The 14,866-nt window shown below is 42.1% G+C and overlaps 1 protein-coding gene across 3 annotated transcripts in view; it reads left to right on the top strand.

Moving 5' to 3' along the window:
* Window positions 1-4,359: 4,359 nt before the first annotated feature.
* Window positions 4,360-14,866, top strand: part of LOC135194986 (dedicator of cytokinesis protein 3-like) — a gene marked incomplete at its 3' end in the record, with an annotated part of 54,917 nt that continues 44,410 nt past the window's right edge. For all 3 annotated transcript variants that reach the window (XM_064221240.1, XM_064221239.1, XM_064221238.1), the window contains 3 exon segments: window positions 4,360-4,625; window positions 4,863-5,053; window positions 9,361-9,461. In XM_064221240.1, the coding sequence (XP_064077310.1) occupies window positions 4,403-4,625; window positions 4,863-5,053; window positions 9,361-9,461 (515 nt within the window).

The following is a 14,866-nucleotide window of genomic DNA, read 5'->3' as shown; positions in this document are numbered from 1 at the left end:
ACTGCTAAAGTGACCTGGACCTCTACGGAGACGGACCATCATTTGAAGGGTCTGCTCAGGACTCTTGAAGTTTTCAACTTCCTTGACTGGTGCTTGGGAGTTCTGGATCTGCAAGCGAGAAGCCAGAATCCCTCAGTCTGGGGGAGCTGTCCAGCGTGTTAGCATGTATGGACAAAGCCGTCAGGGATGGTTCGGAGGAGATCGTCTCTCATTTTTTGGAACGGCCTTATTGAAGAAGAGAGCTTTGCTGTGCAATTTCACAGCTCGTTCAGTGACTCCAGCTCAGAAAGCGGATTTGCTTTTTTTCTCTCTTTTCGAACCACTCTTCCCCAGACTTTAGTAAAGGACCTGACTAGCAGTTTGCAAGAGAAGGCAACGCATGAACCTCTTAGCCCAGTCTACAAGACGTTCGGCAGTACCTTCAACTTCTTCAGCTTCGGTTCGACCGCCGAAGAAGGTTAAGCCCTTTCGTGGGGCTCCCCCCTCGAGAGCAGCTCCTCGAGGGAGAGGGTTTTCACGAGGAAGAGCTTCCTTTAAGTCAAAGCCTTCCAAGTGAGAAGCATGTCCTTCAGACACCAGTCGGAGCCAGACTGAAGTTTTTTGCGGGAGCGTGGAGAGAGAGGGACACGGACTCTTGGTCCCTCAAGATCGTGGAGCAGGGGTACAAGATCCCCTTTTTAGATCTTCCTCCTCTTTCTACGACTCCCAGAGACCTTTCTCCATCCTATCAGGGAGAGAAGAAGCAAGTGTTATTCGAATCTTCTTCAACAAATGATCGAGAAAAGAGCGGTGGAACAAGTCGCGGACCTGGGGTCTCCAGGTTTTTACAACAGGATTTTCCTAGTACCGAAGCAGTCGTCAGGTTGGCGTCCAGTTCTAGATGTAAGCAGGCTCAATCTTTTCGTGGAAAAGACCAAATTCACGATGGAGACGCCTCATTCTGTTCTGGGAGCCTTGAGACCGGCGACTGGATGGTGTCCTTAGACTTGCAGGACGCGTACTTTCACATCCCGATCCACCCTCTTTCAAGAAAGTATCTAAGGTTTGGGTCTTAGACAAAAAAGTGTGGCAGTTCAGAGCTATGTGTTTTCGGCCTGACCACGGCTCCAATGGTGTTCACTGTAGTCATGAAGAATGTGGCGAGGTGGCTACACTCTTCGGGGATAAGAGTTTCCCTGTACCTCGACGACTTGGCTGATCAGAGCGTCGTCGAGAGAAAAGTGTCTGAAGGACTTGCAGTTCACTTTAGCCCTAGCAAAAGTCCCTGGGACTTCTTGTCAACCTCGAAAAGTCGTCATCTGACCCCGACACAGTCCATCGTGTATCTGGGGATTCAGATGGATTCAGTGGCTTTTCGAGCGTTTCCGTCCCAGGAACGTCAGCGGCTAGGTTTAGAAAAGATCTCGGCCTTCTTAGGGAAAGAGACTTGCTCGGCGAGGGAATGGATGAGTCTGCTGGGAACCATTTCCTCGCTAGAAAGGTTTGTTTCCTTGGGAAGACTGCACCTCAGCCTCTCCAGTTTTTCCTTGCGGACGAGTGGAAGGCCAAGGACGATCTCAATGCCATATTGAGAATATCTCTTCCGATAAAGAACCATCTAAGATGGTGGTTCGACCCTCAGAAGCTACAGGAGGGCGTGTCCCTAAGTCTCTGAGCCCCCGACCTAGTGTTGTTCTCCGACGCTTCCATCACGGGCTGGGGAGCAAACACTAGAGGGAAGGAAGTGTCAGGCTCCTGGAGAGGGGAACAGGTAGCCTGGCACATAAATGTCAAAGAGCTTGCAGCAATATTTCTGTCTCTGCAGTTCTTCGAAAGGAGTTTGAAGAACAAGATTGTTCAGGTAAACTCAGACAATACCACAGCACTCGCTTATTTGAAAAATCAGGGAGGAACACACTCCAGAACTTTGTTTTCCTGGCGAGGGAGATTCTGCTGTGGGCGAAGAGAAGAAAGGTGACAATCCTGACGAGGTTCATTGCAGGAGTGCAAAACGTCAGGGCCGATCTTCTCAGTCGTCGGGAACAAATCCTACCGACGGAATGGACCTTGAACAAAGACGTGTGTCGAGACCTTTGGAGGTTGTGGGGACGTCCTCTGGTCGACTTATTCGCGACGTCAAGGACCAAGAGACTTCCTCTTTATTGCTCCCCGGTCCTGGATCCAGAAGCGATCGCTGTAGACGCGTTGCTTTGGAATTGGACGGGTCTAGATCTGTACGCCTTCCCACCATTCAAGATTTTGGGGGAAGTCATGAGGAAGTTTGCGGCCTCAGAAGGGACGAGGTTGACCCTGATCGCTCCGATTGTGGCCAGCGAGAGAATGGTTCACAGAGGTCATGTCTTTCCTTGTAGACTTTCCCAAGGACGGTTGCCCTGGAGGAAAGAATCTACTCAAACAGCCTCACTTCGAAAGGTTTCACCAAAACCTCTCCGCTCTGGGTCTGACTGCGTTCAGACTATCGAAAAGTTGGCCAGAGCGAGAGGTTTTTTCGAAAGCAGCTGCGAGAGCAATCGCAAATGCAAGACGTGCTTCCACAAGAGCTGTTTACCAATCGAAGTGGGCTTCCTTCAGGGCATGGTGTAAAAAGGAGGGAGTTTCCTCTTCCTCGACCTCTGTGAACCAGATAGCTGATTTTCTGCTCTTTCTCAGGAATGTGCAGAATTAGCGGTCCCTACCAATCAAGGGATATAAAAGCATGTTGTCAGCGGTTTTTAGGCACAGAGGCCTTGACCTTTCTGACAACAAGGACATTCATGATCTTTTAAAATCTTTCGAGACTTCGAAGATTCCTCAAATGAGACCTCCGTCATGGAACCTTGACGTGGTTCTTAAGTTCCTTATGTCAAGTCCTTTCGAACCGCTTCAGGCAGCGTCTCTTCGAAACTTGACAAGGAAGGCTCTTTTCCTAACTTCTCTTGCGACGGCTAAGAGAGTTAGTGAGATTCAAGCGTTTAGTAATTTAGTGGGATTCAAAGGAGACAATGCTGTCTGCTCTTTGAACCCAATTTTCTTGGCGAAGAATGAAAATCCTTCGAATCCTTGGCCGAAAACTTTCGAGATCAAGGGTATGTCAAGTCTGGTGGGCCAAGAACCAGAGAGAGCCCTGTGCCCGGTCAGGGCTCTCAAGTTCTATGTACATAGAACAAAAGAGGTAAGAGTCCCTCAGGTAATCTCTGGTGCTCTGTGAAGAGACCAGAGTTACCTTTATCTAAGAATGCTGTTGCTTTCTTTCTGAGGGACGTCATTAAGGAGGCTCATTCATCTTTCCAGAAGACTGATTTGAGCCTCTTACGAGTGAAAGCTCACAAAAGTTCGAGCTGTCGCTACCTCTCTTGGCCTTCCAAAAGAATATGTCAATCAAGGACATTCTTGATTGCACCTTTTGGAGGAGTAACTCCGTCTTCGCCTCACATTACCTAAGGGATGGGAGAACGATTTATGACGACTGTAATTCACTGGGCCATACGTATCTGCGGACACAGTCTTGGGGTCCGGAAGTAGCTCTTTCCCTATCCCTTAGTTAGGCTTAGGTTAGTTTTATTGTTGTGTTTTTAGGTTGTGGTGAGTCTTATGTGAAGATCTCCCATCCTTTAGTTAGTTTTAAGGGGTTTTTTGAATAGTTGGTCAGGTGGTGGTCAGTTGCTTCGTTGCCCTCATATGTATGGCTCGATGGTCTTGTCCACGTTGAGGTCTCGTACCCGTTGACAGATCATCCAGAGCGCACCAGCACTACAGGTCTCCACCTGGCTGGCAACTCTGATTTAAGCAAAAGCAGCCTTAAGTGACAGTAATCACAGAGTCTACTTTGCTAACAGGTGAGGAACCAAGATGTATATCTCTACTTAATTTAAGTTTCCTAAAAAATCCTATTCTCTCTTCCCACCATCCGAAGGTGGGATTCAGCTATATATATATATCTGTCAGGTAAGTGGCATGAACAAAATGTTATTGTTATTATACAATTAAGTTTGTTCATACTTACCTGGCAGATATATATAATTAAATTGCCCGCCCTCCTCCCCTCAGGAGACAGTGGCATTAATAAAATATAGAATGGGAAAATGGAATGGTTTCCTGATATCCGCCTCCCAGCGGCGGGATGGGTACTACCACCTGGGCCGCCCACTGCGTGTGCCGCGAGTTTTGAAATTCTGTCGGGCTTCAGAAAATACAGCTATATATATATCTGCCAGGTAAGTATGAACAAACTTAATTGTATAATAACAATAACATATTCTCAAACTTTTAAAGAGTGGCATACAGTATGAAGAAAAATGCATAATTCTAGGTTAAGATGATAAAAGAATTATTGAAATACATACTTATGTCTTTTATATGTCTTTTATATTACAGCTCGAGAAAAAATGAAAAGAAACTGTTTGGCTTTTCATTTATACGGCTCATGGATGATGAAGGCGGAACGACCTTCCGTGATGGCTCTCATGAACTTTGTGTTTATAAGTGTGATGAACGTGCACGATTAAATAATCCTGCGGAGTACCTGACCATGCCGTTTCTTTCCAAGGAGGCGGTAGACTGCATATATTCTTTACCATTCCAGCGATCCCCCAAAGAATTCATAGTTATTGATACATTACTTTGCTCAACTAAGCTTACACAAAATGGTAAGGATCAGATTGCTGTTATTTTGTGCGAATCAAGTTATGCTGTGAAACTTTTATGGAAACTAATAATGGTTTCTCCTCCCACAGTAAACTTGATCAACTTTTACCTTGCCCTCAACTTCCATCCTTAATTGAAGAGTGATTAATTTTTAGCCAATCATTGAGGATCTGTGTAAAATATATTTTCCATGATATGTTGTAATAGGTTACCCTTTGATTCTCCACTTTGTTTTCCAGTTGATCTGCTTTCACTTTTGAGATGGCGTTCAGCACCCGATGGCATTGGAGAAACTCTGTCGAGAGTTACTCGGGTTGATGGCGCTGAAACTGTCAAGTTCCTACAAGATGTTTTAGATGCCCTTTTTGCCATGTTCTCGACAGACGATGGCAACTCCACTCAGCATTCAGGACATGTCTTCCAGGCACTAGTGAGTCCATCATAGTTCTGTAACTTCTTTTCTTGTATTCTTTGAAAAGTGATTTAATTTCATTAACATATTATTGTTTTGTTACTTTGAGAATATATATAACTTTAAGGTTTTTATGGATTACCTTTAAGAAAAGCTAATCCAGTCACTGGAGCTTGCTGAAATTGATGTACAGTGTGTACAGTGGTCCCCCCCCCCCCCATATTCAAGGGGGATGCGTACCAGACTCCCTTGCAAATAGTTGGAACCTGCGAATAGGTGGAACCCTTATAAAAATGCTTAAAACCTCGTATTTTGTTAATTAAAACTAAAGAAAAACCCACTAAAAATTTTCATACCTGGTTTTTTTTAATTTTTTTAATTTGTTTTATCACAAAAAGTGCATTGTATGATGAAAATTGATAAAAAGAAACAGGAATTTGTGGATATTTCTCATAGAAATATACTGCAAATAGGCGAATTTTCCTTGAATAATGGGGGTAAATGTTCCAGAGAGAAATCTGTGAATATGTGAGTCTGCGAATCCGGAGAATGTGAATATGGGGGGGTCCACTGCAATTCGCTAATAGTTAGTCAGTGAGAGGCCCACCCTCTCACTTGACAATCAGTCACTTTTGCTTCAGCCACCATGCTGTCATCACATTAGGCTTTGCTGGACCAGTACCGTAAAAATCATAGCTGTTATAGAAAATTTTTTTTACCTGTGATTGTGATTAGGATGGTAGATGGCCTTGGCTTATATTCTGATTTGATTTCAACTGTTGTAAGACATTAAAAAATTGAATAATGAAATAGTTGGAAGAATAATTCACCATGAATACGTAAAAGAATATTCTATGGAAATTGATGATTTTAGTTAGAATTCATGAATAAACTTACAAAGGATGTTTGTATTTAAAAAACTTAAAAAGGGAGCTATTTTATATATTTAAATTACAGAAGTTATGAAAATCTTTCATATAACAGTAAAGTAAGGGCAAAAAATAGTCTCAACACAAGCAGCAGAAAAAAGCCTGGCAAGAAAGACAATCCAACTATTGGATATGCAGATCAAAAGGACAAGTACTTACAGTAACATGTTAGCAGTGAGACATTACGGACTACAGTGGGCCCACTGTATTTGCATTTTTAAAGGGGTTCCAACTATTCGTGGGTTCTAGTTATTCATGGGGGCCATCTGTTATGCATCCCCTGCAAATACGGGGGGATCACTGTAAGTGCAAAAAGGTGTGAAAGGCAAAACACAGAATTAAATCCTAGGAAGTACAGTATATGGCCTACTCTGAAGGAGTCAAGAGAATATAACAGGCATTAGTCTCTCTCTCTCTCTCTCTCTACTCTCTCTCTCTCCTCTCTCTCTCTCTCTCTGAGACTGTATGAAAATAACACAAGATAACTACTGCTGAAAAATTCTGTTCATTCACATTCGACAGTCTGTGACTTGACTCCTTCCTTGTTAAACTCCAAGCAGATGATGGTTCAGTAGTTAATGGACTGTACGTATATTGGCTGGATGGCTAGGCATTTGAGAGGTTAAGCTCAATCCATGTTTCTCCAGACTTATTTATTTAGTGATTTAAAGTAAAAAAAAAAGATAACCTGGCATTTATTTAGTGATTTTAAAGTAAAAAATAAAAAAAAGATAAACCCTGGCAAAAAGCCTCAGATTCTACTTTTTGGATCCTTCAAGTCATTATCAACTGTTCTGGGGTCTTGGTGGCTCTTCCCTCATCCCCAAAGTTGCTATCATAAATAATGATTTTGTAGTTAGATTTCTTTTAAAAACAGAACATTTTTATGGAGGCACTCATTACATATGACAGATGTGTTTGCCTCTCAACCCTACTGAGTCAGACAATAAAAGAAGAGAGACATCTAGTGTCTTGGGACCTACGGATACTGTATGTACATGCGCCAAATTACTGACTGACTCACATCTTGTTCTTCCTTCTGAAGAACACTGTTTAGTTTTTGTTTGTTTGACAGTTCTAGTGAATTATAAGAAGGGTTTGTAAAGGAAAATTATTTTGTTTAGGAAACAAATGAGGGACTTGTGGGGAGTTTTGTGTTTGTAAAGGTAGTTAAAGTGAATTAACCCTTAAACGCCTAAGGGGTATGATAAAAATCGTCTCTGGCGAGGAGGTCTCAGAGTGAGCGCCGAAGCAGAAAAAATATTTAAAAAAAAAAAAATCCTAGCGCGCTTAGTTTTCAAGATTAAGAGTTCATTTTTGGCTCCTTTTTTTGTCATTGCCTGAAGTTTAGTATGCAACCTTCAGAAATGAAAAAAATATCATTATCATATATAAATAATGCAAATGATAGCGCGAAAACAAAATTTCATATATAATTTTATTCAAATTGCGCTGTGAGCAAAACAGTTATTTTTTTTCGTTGTATTGTACACTAAATTGCAATCATTTTGGTATATAACACATTGTAAAACAATCAAAGCAACACAGAGAAAATATTATCACAAAATGATACATGAATTTGTGACACGAGGACGTAAAAAAATGTTTTTATTCAAAAATTCACCATAAATCTAAATATTGTTTTAGAGACTTCCAATTGGTTTCAAAATGAAGATAAATGATTGCATATTACTATACTGTGAGAGTTTTATCTTACAATTGCTTTTTTCGACCACTTCGGACGAGTTAAAGTTGACCGAATGTCAAATTTTTTTTTATATTTTTTTATATGCAAATATTTCAAAAATGAGAAAGCTACAACCTTCAATTATTTTTTGTTGTATTTTACATGAAATTGCACACATTTTCATATATAAAACTCTATGAAACGCCTAATATGAAATGGAGCAAATATTCCGAGAATGCGACGTATGCATTTCGGAGATTTGGGGCGGAGAATCCGCACGCAGAGGGAAGGAAAGTTTTTTTTTTAAATTCACCATAAATCTAAATATTGTGCTAGAGACTTCGAATTTGTTTCAGAATGAAGATAAATGAGTGAATATTACTAGACTGTAAGTGTTTTAGCTTACAATTGCGATTTTTTGACCAATTCGGTAGAGTCAAAGTTGACCGAACGTGGTTTTTTTCTATTTATCGTGATTTATGTATATGCAAATATTTTGAAAATGAGAAAAGCTACAACCTTTACTTATTAATTGTTGTATTCTACATGAAATTGCGCACATTTTCATATATAAAAATTTATGTAGCGGCTAATTTAAAATGGTGCAAACATTACAACAATCGCACGTATGATTTTTTCAGAAGAGTTACCGCGCGGACGTAAGGAAAATGTTTTTTTATTTCATAAATTCATCATAAATCAAAATATTGTGCTAGAGACTTCCAGTTTGTTGCAAAATGAAGGTAAATGCTTGAATATTACTAGAATATAAGAGTTTTAGCTTACAATTGCGTTTTTTTGACCATTTTGGTAGTCAAAGTTGACGAAGGTTGAAATTTTGGCACTTATCGTTATTTATATGAAAATATTTCAAAACTGATAAAAGCTACAACCATGGGTTGTTTTTAGTTGTATTGTGCATGAAATTGCGCACAGTTTCCATATTAAAAACTTTATGTAACGGTGGCTAATTTAAAATGGTGCAAACATTACGACAATCGCACGTATGATTTTTTCGGAAGAGTTACTGCGTGGACGTAAGGAAAAGTTTTTTTTTCATAAATTCACCATAAATTGAAATATTATGCTAGAGACTTCCAATTTGTTGCAAAATGAAAGTAAATGATTGAATATTACTAAAATATAAGAGTTTTAGCTTACAATTGCGTTTTTCGACCATTTTGGTAAAGTCAAAGTTGACCGAAGGTTGAAATTTTTGCACTTATCATTATTTATATGAAAATATTTCAAAACTGCCAAAAGCTACAATCATGAGTATTTTTTTGTTGTATTCTACATGAAATTTGTGCACATTTTCATATATAATACTCCATGTAAAGGCTTATTTAAAATGGTGCAAAAATTGTGTCAAAGTGACAAAATAATTTCTGAGATGTGTCACTGATACTTTTTAGTGCGATAAGAAAGAAATTTGCGCTTGCGTGCCTGCGTAACGATTGTAAACAAAACAACGCCTTGATCTGTGAGCTCCCAGCATCCCCCAAGGCGCGTAATTCAAAAGTTTTTGGCTGGTAGGCCTATAAGTATTTTTCGGCGAATTTTTAAAAAACTTTTCTATGTCGACGTAAATTATGTCCAGTCGACACCCAAAAGACAATTTATCTTGACCTAAAATACGTCCAATAGGCGTTTAAGGGTTAAGTCACATTATTAGTCGGATCCCTGTCTGATTATGTCGTATTTTTCAGGTCTTTATATTTAGCCTATTAGAAGACACAAAATTTGAACATTTTAAGCCAGTCATGGATGCCTACATTACTGGACATTTTGCTGCTGCTTTAGTATACAAGTAAGTTGTTCAAGTTCAGTATAATGGTGGAAGTGAGACCTATTGTAGTAATGTTGTAAGAAAGGTTTAAGATAATAACTGAAAGAGTAGCCTGATCATTTGAGTTTGTAATTCATTGCAATTTATTGGTTACTCAGTAAAAGGCATAAAGATTCATGGTATAAATTCTTGCTATTGACCCACAAATTTGGTCAAGAAGTGTATTACTGCTAAGGTAGAAACGGTCAGTGACTGATGAAAGCAACAAGAATGTTAATGTATATACAGATTGATCCCAGTTTTATTATTGCCTCATATCGCTAGTACGTATTCTATTTTCTTCTTGACTGACTTCTAGAAATATTGAAATATTTGTTTTTTCTTAGATTATATATTTACATTTCATTCTTAATGCTTTGCATCATCAGGATGTGGAATTTCAAATTATGACTATATAATTCCTTCAAAAAATTAGTCTGAAGTGTGGAAGCATCAGCAGTTGTGTTGAGGCTGTGTTTGACCATAATCTAAATGCAGATTTGTTCAAATACGAAACAACCTGTCTTAACATTAGGATTTACTAGCGCCAAGCTGGAAACCGGTAGAATTAAATTAAACTTATGCGATCCAGGGACTATTGGCATTTATACCAGGTCACAGGGCATGTATACCCAGAATGCCCTCGGCGTCGTGTGACCAACCCGCCAGTTATCTTTTTACCGCCTTTAAGATAGGATGTGTTCTCTGTCTATCTGTTTAAAGCCGTTTTTTGTTTGCCCGTTTTTTATCCATTTCAATTTTATTTTTCTTATTAATTCTCTTTTTCTGAGTGTGCTCAGTGTGGTGTGAGCTGTAAGAGTGTGTAAGTGGAGAGATGTAGTGTTTTGTATTGCCGTCGGGATCTTCTTCCGTTTCGAAGACGAGACAAAGGAAATGCCCTGGAGTCGGTGGCTTTCCCTGTTCAAGATTCCTAACTTCGGTGTCGACGGATCCTCATCCAACGTGTAGTAGGTGCAGGGAAAATGTATGTACAATTACTAATCCTTGTTCTGTTTATCGTGGTTGGTCGGTGGAACAGTGGAGGAAGTTTTATGACAAAGGCCAGTACAAAAGAAAGGAGTCGACGCCATCTTTGGGTGACCAAGCGTCGTTGGCTTCTTTTGTATCGGCAGTACACCAGACTGCTCCATATGTTTCGCCACCGGCCTTTGATTTGTCCCATACCCCTTCAGTTTCTCCTAGTGGCTCGTTTTCGGAAACGCCAGGAGAGGTTTTAGGTAATTTGATGCATAATATGTACGCTCCTTTGTTCCCAGTAGGTAGGGGGAGAGCATCGCCATCTTTGTTCCAGGTGCCGGCTCCCGATTCGAACAGGATGGAGGGTACGTTGGCGGCGCTAGGCCTTCCAGGCGTACCAACCTTGGAAGGTTTGCTGTTGTATTATATGGCGTCATGGTTCCAGCAAAATCCGGGAGTGCTGAATATTCCTTATCCCCCGGGTTTGCACTTTATGGGAAATAATGTCGTGGCTACGCCAACGACTTCTTTGGTTACGACGATGCAGAACGTTGGGGGTGGGTTTGCTGCAAACACAGGGATGCCAGCAGAAGCAGCCCAATCTCTACCTACAAGATTGGTGACGTCACAACCGACGTCACACACCGACATGGCAGACGCGATGACGTGACAGCCGACTGATTCTCAGTCTTCTTTGCTGCCTCCGGACTCAAATACGCTTTCTGATTCGGTAGTACACACTGTTATGAAGAAATTACAGGATTTAGAGAAGAAAATTAATAAGAAAAGGCAAAAAGAAAAAGGCGTGATTTTCGTCGTCTTCTTTCGTCTCTTCTTCTAACTCGGCGTCATCACTAAGTTCGATGACGTCACGGCGTGTACCAGTCAAGCGTTGGAGGATACTGGATTTTGCGACTGTTTCTCAGACCAAGAGGAGAAGAGTTAATTCTTCTTCGAACCAGGACGGTCACATCCCAGTCAGCAAGAAAGGCCACTGACTAGTGGCTGGTAAGCTCAAAGCTAATAGGGGCAACAAGGCCCTCTTCCCCAAAGAAATTGACTCATCGGCCCTTTCACAATAGAAATAACAGAGGAAGGGGGATTAGGGGAAGAGGAAGGGGCTCAAGACGATAGGAAAGGCGCCTCTCATCACTCGGCCACACCAGTGGGGGGTTGCCTGGCAAATCACTGGAAGGTGTGGCAGGAATTAGGAGCAGAGCAGTGGGTGGTGGAGGTTCTCAGAGTCGGGTATTTGATTCTGTTCGAAGTATCCCCACCCCTGACAGAACAGCCATTGCTTCACCTCGCTTATGCTCAAGAACCTCAGAAGGCTTTTATTCTGCAAGAGGAAGTGAAGAAGATGATGGAAAAAGGGGCTGTGGAACAAGTATCCATGCCATCAAAGGGGTTTTACAGCAGGATTTTCCTGGTACCCAAAGCCAGTGGGGACTGGAGGACAGTAATAGACCTGTCAACTTTGAATCTGTTTATAAGAAAAACCAGGTTCAAAATGGAAACTCCAAAGACGGTTCTACAAACAGTCAGGATCAAGAACTTTATGCTGACGATCGACTTGGAAGACGCATACTTTCAGATCCCAGTCCACCAGTCTTCCAGGAAATTTCTCCGCTTCAGTCTGGCAGAGAAAGTTTTCAAGTTCAAAGTTCTGTGCTTCGGATTGACAACATCTCAAGTTTTTACAAGAGTGTTCGCTCTCTTGTCGACATGGGCACATGCTCAGGGGATCAGGCTAATAAGATATCTAGACGATTGGCTGATGATAGCAAAGTCCAGAGAGAAATTACTCAGGGATAGAGCGACCCTTCTACAGTTTTGTCACAGCTTAGGCATTGTGATAAATCGGGAGAAGTCGCAGTTGGATCCAAGTCAACGGCTGGTGTTTCTGGGAATGGTCATAGACACAATAAAAGCCAGAGTATTCCCAATAGACCAGAGAGTAGAGAAATGCAAACAGTGGCAGGTAGTACTGGGAGTTCTAACTTCCTTGGAGAAGCTAGTACCATAAGGGAGGTTACACCTTCGGTCTCTACAATGGAGGATGAAGGAGTTCTGGTCGCCAATAGTAGGTCACCCGTATGAGCAGATTCCCTTGTTGGCAGAAGTGAGGAAAGACCTGCTGTGGTGGGTGAAGGACAGCAATCTGACAGTGGGTGTTCCCCTTCAGCAACCCTCACCAGATCTCTTGGCATTCTCAGATGCGTCACTAGAAGGTTGGGGAGCGTGTATGGAGGAGCTGATGGTTTCAGCGAAATGGAGCGGCGAGGACAGGAAACTCCATATAAACGTGCTGGAACTAAAAGCAGCATTTCTGGCACTACAGGAATTCTGGGAGAGGGTGCAGGGACATTAAGTGGTTTTGATGTCTGACAACACCACAGTAGTAGCTTACATAAACAAACAAGGAGGTCTAGTGTCTCGACAGTTACATATGATGACAGTTCAACTTCATCAGTGGGTGAGCAGAAGGGATCAGATCCTGGGAATGGAGTGGTCCTTGCACCAACAAGTTGTGGACAGAGTGCTCAGGTTGTGGGAAAGGCCAATCATAGTCCTATTCGCAACCAGGTACAACAAGAAGTTGGGAGTATATTGTTCAGTAGTCTCGGACGTAGAGGCAGTAGCAGAAGACACTACAACACCCATGGGACAATCTGGACGTCTACGCATTTCATTCTTTTTGTATAATCTGTCAGGTTCTTAATAGGGTAATGTGGTCACAGAACCTCAGAATGACTCTGGTAGCTCCGTTATGGCCAAAGGCGGAATGGTTTCCGGACCTCTTGGAACTCCTGATGGACGTACCATGAGAGTTACCACCATGGAACAACCTGCTATGTCAGCCTCACGTGGAGAGGTACCACCAGTCGGTGAAGTCCCTATCACTTCACGGGTGGAGACTGTCGAGTATCTCTTGCGAGCGAGAGGTTTTTCGCAAAAAGCAGCAGCGCACATGGCAGGAAATATCAGAAAGTCATCGGCAGCAGTATACCAAGGGAAATGGTCAGCATACTGTGATTGGTGTCGTAGAGGGAACTTGTCTCCACTCGGTACCACTATTCAGCAATTAGCAGACTTTCTGATATATCTTAGGACAGAAAGGCATATGTCTGTGTCTGCGGTGAAGGGGTACAGGGTGGCTCTAACCTCGGTCTTACGCATGAAAGGCGTGGACATTTCATCTTCATGGGAGTTGGCCATGTTGATGAAGAGCTTTGAGCAGTCATGTTTACCAAAGGAACTGAAAGCCCCAGATTGGGATTTGACCATGGTACTGAGTAGTCTGACAAAACCCCCCTATGAACCACTATGGCAGTCCACAGATAGGAGCCTGACCCTAAAGATAGTCTTCTTATTGGCCCTAGCTTCAACCAAAAGGGTGGGGGAGCTACATGGCCTGTCGTCTATGGTAAAGCACTCAAGAGGTTGGAGGTCAATGGCATTCGAGTTTGTGCCAGAATTTGTGGCCAAGACTCAAAACCCATCAGTAGTGGACGGCAGGTTTGACTTTTTCCATACCTTCTCTGGCTGATTTTGTAGATAATGACAAAGATGAGATGCTTTTGTGTCCCGTCAGGGTAACAAGAGAGTACTTAAGGAGGACAAGGCACCTCAGGCTGGGGTGCAGGAGGTTGTTCGTAAGTACAGGACGGATCAAAAATGAAGTGTCCAGGAATACAATATTGTTTTGGCTAAGAGAAATTTCAGGAATGCCTACATGACAGAAGGCAAGGGGTCAGATAGCCAGGAGAAGGCTAGGGCTCATGACATTAGGGGCTTGAGTGCTTCTTTGGCATTCAAGAAGAATATGTCTGTCGAGAGAATTCTGAAAGCTGGTGTTTGGAAACGCCAAACGACTTTCACTTCCTTTTATTTAAAAGATGTTCCCCATAGATTCTTGGATACCTTTTCCTTGGGTCCAGTGGCAGCGGCCCAGCAAGTGGTATAGCTCATCCAGTACCCCTGGCGGGTCAGTTTGTGTCTAGTCTAAGATGAAGGTATGAAATTAGAATGAATGGGATGACTGGTCTTTTTGTCTTTACTACTTTCTTTTTACTCCTTTACCTACGGGCAGTATGAAGGAGAGTACCATCATGAGCTGGAACAGACTAGATGCAGGTGAGGTGGTCAGCCATACTGTAAAGTTATGTTAGAGTATAGTATACTTTCCAGTAGCAACACACCCCTCTCAGTAGTTGGAAGGGAGGGGTGATGGTAGATCCAGACACAAGGGACAAGAGTGGTTTATGAGAATAGGGGGTCCCCTATTTCCCCATAGTTTATAAACCATGGCATGATACCAGCACCCAGTGAGGGAAACCAATAGATCTCCTTATATCTTTCATTCAAAGGTTATAGTCCATTCTCTTGGAATTCTCCTAATATTCGGA

This window comes from Macrobrachium nipponense, chromosome 15 (genome assembly GCF_015104395.2).
Source record: "Macrobrachium nipponense isolate FS-2020 chromosome 15, ASM1510439v2, whole genome shotgun sequence".
Classification (NCBI taxonomy): Eukaryota; Metazoa; Arthropoda; class Malacostraca; order Decapoda; family Palaemonidae; genus Macrobrachium; species Macrobrachium nipponense.
This window is presented reverse-complemented; position numbering and strand designations above follow the sequence as displayed.